The sequence below is a fragment of the Pteropus medius genome, unplaced genomic scaffold, assembly GCF_902729225.1.
Source record: "Pteropus medius unplaced genomic scaffold, Ma_sr-lr_union100, whole genome shotgun sequence".
Lineage (NCBI taxonomy): Eukaryota > Metazoa > Chordata > Mammalia > Chiroptera > Pteropodidae > Pteropus > Pteropus medius.
Genome location: NW_024342471.1, coordinates 24636127 through 24642081, shown reverse-complemented (window position 1 = coordinate 24642081; position 5955 = coordinate 24636127). Strand labels below are relative to the sequence as shown.

The 5955-nt window shown below is 60.0% G+C and overlaps 1 protein-coding gene across 1 annotated transcript in view; it reads left to right on the top strand.

Moving 5' to 3' along the window:
* The first annotated feature begins 375 nt into the window (after nucleotides 1-375).
* APCDD1L (APC down-regulated 1 like) overlaps nucleotides 376-5955 on the top strand; it is a 41203-nt gene continuing 35623 nt past the window's right edge. Inside the window, exon 1 of the mRNA XM_039864700.1 lies at nucleotides 376-949. Within this exon, the coding sequence (XP_039720634.1) occupies nucleotides 901-949 (49 nt within the window). The 5' untranslated portion in view covers nucleotides 376-900. The remainder of the gene's footprint in view (nucleotides 950-5955) is intronic.

The following is a 5955-nucleotide window of genomic DNA, read 5'->3' as shown; positions in this document are numbered from 1 at the left end:
ACACCTTACCTGCCACTGGAGGAGCTCCCTGGGGAGGTCCAGGGCCTGGGGGGGCTGAAAGTGACTCGTTGGGTTACATCTTGTGTGTCCTCGTTCCCCTCCCAGATGCCCTGCCTCTGAGCTGCCACCTTAAACTGACTCACTCAGTTGGGAATTGGGGGGGTGGCGGGAGGAGGAGTTGCGGCGGGAGGGTGAGGGACCCGCCCTGGCCGGCTCCACACTGTTGGATGGTGTTTGGAGCCCAGAGCAGCTAATTACAGAGAGCGCGGCTGGCTGCCGGGAGCCCCGGTTCGGCCACTTTCACTGCGCTCCCTGGGCTCCAAGTTGACTGACTTTCCCAAGAGTATCTGCAATTTCTGCCATTCTGTGGGAAGGCCTGAATAGAAAGTTCAGGAGTCCGGGGACCCAGCGGGGCAGAGAGGAGCTTGCCCCCTCCTGCCCTCCCAGGGACCAGCCTGGCTAGGGGCGCGCTTTGGCTGGAGGCGCGCAGCGCTCTGCCTGGGCCGAGGCAAGAGCTGAGGGGGGGCCTCCTCGCTCACCGCGGAGACGTCGGGGGAGGCGAGGGGCAGGGGGTAGAGGCGGGGTCGGCCGGGGGGTCTGAATGGCAGGAGGAGCTGCGCCAGAGGGCTGGGCGCGCTGCGCTGGTGAGCGCGCAACGCGGTGACTGTCTCCACCTCTTCTGGCAAGTTGGACCTATGAGTGCGCAGCTCGACTCACAACTATCAACAGCGGGGAGGGTGAGCGCGTGTGAGCACCAGGGGGGCGCAGCACCCTCGCAACTTCTTCGCAGGACCCCAGGGGAGCCGCCGGCGTCCGCTGCCGCCCGAGAGCCTGGCGCCCGTGCCTGCCCTCCGCGCGCCGTGGAGGCGCCTCGGTGGCCGTCCCGCCAGCCCCGACGGGATGCCCGCAGCCATGCTCCCCTACGCTTGCGTGCTGGTCCTTTTGGGAGGTAAGTGCCACCGTTCGCCCACCGCCTCGCTGCCTGAGGTCAGAAAGGAGGGAGCTCACCATCGGTCCCCTGCGGGTCCCTGGGGACTTCTGCAAGGGCCTGTGCGCCGGGTCTGTGATGCTGTGTCCTGCGCGCTCTTCTCCAGCCTCGCTTGGCGGGCACCTGCCGCACCTCCAGCCTCCTCCTGGGCGCTGCTGGAGGCCGCGTCACCGCGCCCAGGGCGCGCCCCTCCGCACTGCAAGCCCCGAGGGGCCTGACCTCCAAACACTGGGAGTGGCCCCTTGGGCGGAGCTCCAGGGAGGCTGGGACCTCCAAGGAGATCAGGAAGGCCCCAGGCCCACTGAGAACCCCATGGCAAGGTACACGTGGCAGGTCGCTCAGACCGGGGCTGCAGAGTCTGTTCTAGCCCCCTGAATCCTGGACCTGTGGGTGCTCAGGGCTCGCGTCTTGCAGCAGAGATGGGGAGAAGTTAGGAGAGGGTGCAGCGACCCTGGGCCCAGGCTGGCACCCAGCAAGCCTGACGGAAGAGTGGGGGATGAGGGTTAGGGGGAGTTGGGGGGCAGGGTGGTGGCCAAGGGACCCCAGGACCCCCTGATAGAGGAGACTGCCTTCTCCAGGACTAACAACTGGTTCTTCTTAGGGGATGGGGATGCACAAAACTCTACAAATGCCACTTGACCATGGTGTGACCAAAATGTCACTAACAACCACAGTCGTGAAAATGCGCCCAGCCCCAGGCTCCCCACCAAGCACCCTTGCGTTCCTTCGTGCTAAGGATTAAGAATTCCTGCTCTGGAGTCAGACCACCTGGCTCGGAAGCCCAGGTCAGCGTCATATCAACCATGTGGCCTTGGCAGGCATGGCCGTCAGCTCCCAGCCTCAACTTTGGCATCTGTCAGATGGGCTCCCCAAACCCCACCTCTGTCGAGAAGTATTGTGAGGACTACGAGAAGGCGCGCAGGGGATGCACTTAGCAGGCTGCCCGGTGTTTGGCCAGCGGCAGCCAAGTCCCAGGCCGCCAGGTCAGCAGCAAGGCGTCCTGGCAGGTCCCGCCAGGAGCTCTCTGCCCCGTTTACAGGCAAAGAGCAAAGTCAGGGCTGCCACCGAGCTGCCACCGATCGATCGATTGTGGTCTTGCTCTAAACCCCAACTTTGCAAGCACCATGTTTGGGGTTGAGACGACAGGGCCCGAAGGAGGGCCAGGGGCGGGGTTAGCAGACACACCCATCCAGAGGGCACGGTGGCCACAGGGCTGGCGGTGAGAGGTCGCGTGGCCATCCACGCTGGAAGAGTCTGTCGATGCACACGTGGGCCGAGACGGCCCTGTCCGTTGGTCAGGGAGGGTGAGGGATGCAGGCGTGGAAGGGGGCGGCAAGGGGGTGGCCGAGAGGAGAATCTATACTCTCTCTTTGGGTGTTGAGGTGGGAGGGGGTGGGAGGACCCCTCTTTGTGCTCTGCTCCACCTCCTCCCGAAGCTCTTCCATCCCCTGGGAATGGGACAGTCCAGAGCAGCAGGACAGATCACCCCAGAAACCTGCAGTCTTCGTCACAGCAACAGGGCTGTTGCCCTTGGCAGGCCCTGGGCTTCTCGTCCTGCCAGTAAAGTCACTGGAAGTTTAGCACCGCGGCTTGCTCTCGGGGCGCCCTGCTGCTCTGCTCCTTGGCGATCCTTTGCCACGGCAAGTTAGACAGATCTCAAAGGAGAGAAGCCAGGGAGCCTCGTGGGACCCGGGCGCGTGGAGGAGGCCACCGCTGGCCCTGGATTCAGACACAGACGCTAGAAAGAAGGACGAGCTCACTCCCCCGCCTTCGCAGTCCCTGTTCTAAGCCAGGTGCCATTTTCCACTGAATGTTTTTTTTTTCAAAAGTCCCTTTCACCACTGGCTGCATCACCAGGCAACAAGATCCTTTGGTTTTTAGTGAAAGAGAGCAGACCCAGTTCACCTTCAGGTACCGACACGGTTTAGGCACCTGAGCTGAGGCGTGCCTGAGCTCCACGTCTCCAGGGTCCAGAAACATCGTGAGGAGGGCACAGCCGCGGCCCCACCGAATGAATCCACACCGAGCGCGCGCACCCACACGCGTCAGGGTGTCTCAGCCTCAGCACCGCTGGCTTTGCTGTCCGGGTCATTCTCCATGATGGTAGGGTGTTTCGCAGCATCCCTGCCCTCGACCTGCTACATGTCACTGTCAACACCTCCCCGGTTATGACAACCGAAAAGGTCTCCAGACACCGCCGAATGCGCCCTGGGGAGGGGGGCAAAATTGCCCCTGGCCGAGAGCCCCTGGTATGGATGCATCAAACTCCAAGCGGTAGCTTTTCCAATGAATCTGTCAAAATCACTCGGCTGGATGGATTTTGTTTTTCTTGCTTTGAGCAATCAGGAAATCAAAGGCACGGTGGGGGCCTAAGAAAAACAACGCCGCTTAGGTAGTTCCTAATTTGGACGTTGATTTTTCCCATTTGTTCCCCCTCCCCTGTGGGTACGAGAATGTTCTCTGGGAGGATGACGAGGGCTAGGCTGTGGGTGAGTGCGGTCAGTCACCCACGGCAGCAGACTGTCCCCAGAACCCTGGGATTGCCAGATGTGTCTTGGGCCTGTTCTCCATCCCGGCTCTGGTTCGCTCCCCAGCAATTTCTGGCTTTTAAAAATCTCCTTACTCAACAATTTATGCTTGAGGGGGAAAAAGAGAAACCACAGCTTCTTTTCTTCCTTCATTTTTGGGGGTCTAATTTCAGGCCTGCTTTTATCTCTAACCGTATACTTTGCGATAGCAACTTATCATTTAGAGACAGATTCACTGGGACAAAATCACAGGGCTACTCCATAATAAATTAGCTGTCCACATGGGGCTCCACTTCGAAACCAAGAATATAAACTGGGAAGAAAATTAAGTACACCCATCTGAAAATCAAATGTGAGTAGAGATCGGTAATTATATTAGTTATTTAAAACAAAGGAAATTATCAGCAGAAACCGTCTCCTGCTGCTTCACAAGGCGCTCCATCACAGATGGTCGTCATGGCCAGCTGTACGACTTATCTCCTGACCCAGGCTGTAATCTCCAAATTCAGGAGAACCAGCTCAAGGCAAACAGAGCAGCTTCCTTGATTCCAAAACCATCTGGATGGCGACTCGGTACGAAGTTGCTCATGAAGAAATATTTGTGTGGTATATCGCAAGCTAAGTATGTTAATGAAAGCTTTTAAGCCAGAATGAGCCCCTGATAAAACTTCCAAGATACAGCGCTTCGCCACCAAAGTCAGCCTGCAAAACGAAGGTCGATAGCCTAACACAAGGCAAGGGCGGCCACCGAAATCAATGTGAACTTGAGGGCAGCTGAGCTGAGCTAGGGGACTCTAGGGAAGGAACTCTATTCTGAGGTCAGCGCAGGGGGTGGTCGCGAGTTGCGGCCAGGGGGTTGGTGTGGTTTCTCCTTAAGCCAGAATAATTTGCGGGGTCTTTTGCGCAAAGCCAGCTTCCCGTCCCCTCGGATATTCAGAGAGTTTCCAAAAGACCTCCACGCAGGAGGCTGTCTGAGACCCGGGAAGCGAGGTGCGCGGGGGGGAGTGGGGGGGCCGGCACACTGCCCGGCTGGCGGGGCATCCGGCGGTCCAGCGGGTGCCAAGACAACTGGGAGGCGGCGCCCCCACCCGTGTGCGGGACGTCGGGTGGGCTGGGCTAAATCGAACCCATGTTTCCCGGAGGACAGCGTCTTAGGAACTGGGCAGACCTGGGTCCCGCCCTAGCCTTGTCACCTTCCTGTTCTGTCGCATGGACCCGTTCGGCCTGTGTCCCCATCAGTGGAGCTGGGCGTGGTGGTAGCTCTGGCTTCAAGGGGTGCTCGAGGGTTACACGGGGTGCTGTGTGTTCAGTCTCGACATCACGAATGTGGTGACCCCGCCATGCTGTCGGCAAACACTCGGACTCTGCACTAAACTCTCCAGACCTGGAGAAGAAAGGCGGGCGCCGCCCTCAGCCAGCCCCCACCCCAGCTCGCGTGCGGGCAGGCCGCTTGACGTGGGTCCCCTTTGGACGGGTGCTGTATTTCCTTCCCACGCTGCTGTTTGGTGTGTCCTCAAGGACACCGTGACTATCGTACCGATACTGACAACCGGGACAAAATTAGTAACCGTCCCTATGCAGCGAGCCGGGTTACGTCTCGCACCCTGCCTCCTGCCCCCTCCCCTGGCCCCAGCCTTGGGTGCTGTCACCATCGGTTTCCGGACCTGTGAAATGGGAGCGATGACCGCACTCACGGCTGGGGAGATTGTCCAAAGGAAGACGGTGTGGCGGAGAGGTGCCCGGGGAGCTTCAACTCGCCGGACATGTGCCGGGCGCCTCGCTGCGTGTGCGCACCCGCTGGTGTCCGGCACCGAAGGCAGAGGAGCAAATGAGCCAGCCCCCTGCCCTCGTGGCAGCCAGAGTCAAATGGGACAATTAGATCTTAAATGAGCAATTCATTAGCAGCTCGGTGGTGCCATACGCGGTAGGTCCACACACATCTAGCCCGGGTCGGGGGGTTAGGGGAGACCCCCCACCCCCACGGTGACACGGAAGCTGAGAAAGGAGGAAGGACGAGGATGACGAGGAGCGTCCTGGGCCTGGCAGGCACAGAGGTCGGGATGCAAGGCGGACGAGGTCAGAGGTGGCAGGGGTGCGATCCTGGAGGGCCGCGGGGGCCTCGGGAAGGGGTTGGACTGGATGTCGAGGGCCATGCAGGGTCTACAGGAGGGTGTTCAGCAGGAGAGGAAGGAGTGAGCTCCCCATCAGTGGAGGATCCGAGAACCAACTGCATGGTGTGGGTCACACTGGCTATGGAGTTGCTTGCATCTGCTTCCAGCCCTGGAAGTCTCTGACACTTAAGACCTCCCCCGCCTAGTGCCAAGACACATTTTTTCAACGGCCACTTTAGTCTCCCAGAATCCCATCCCCAAATTAAGCGCCTGGTAATAACGCCGACGACGCGCACCCGGTGTCCAGCGGGCCCGGGCTCAGCGCAGC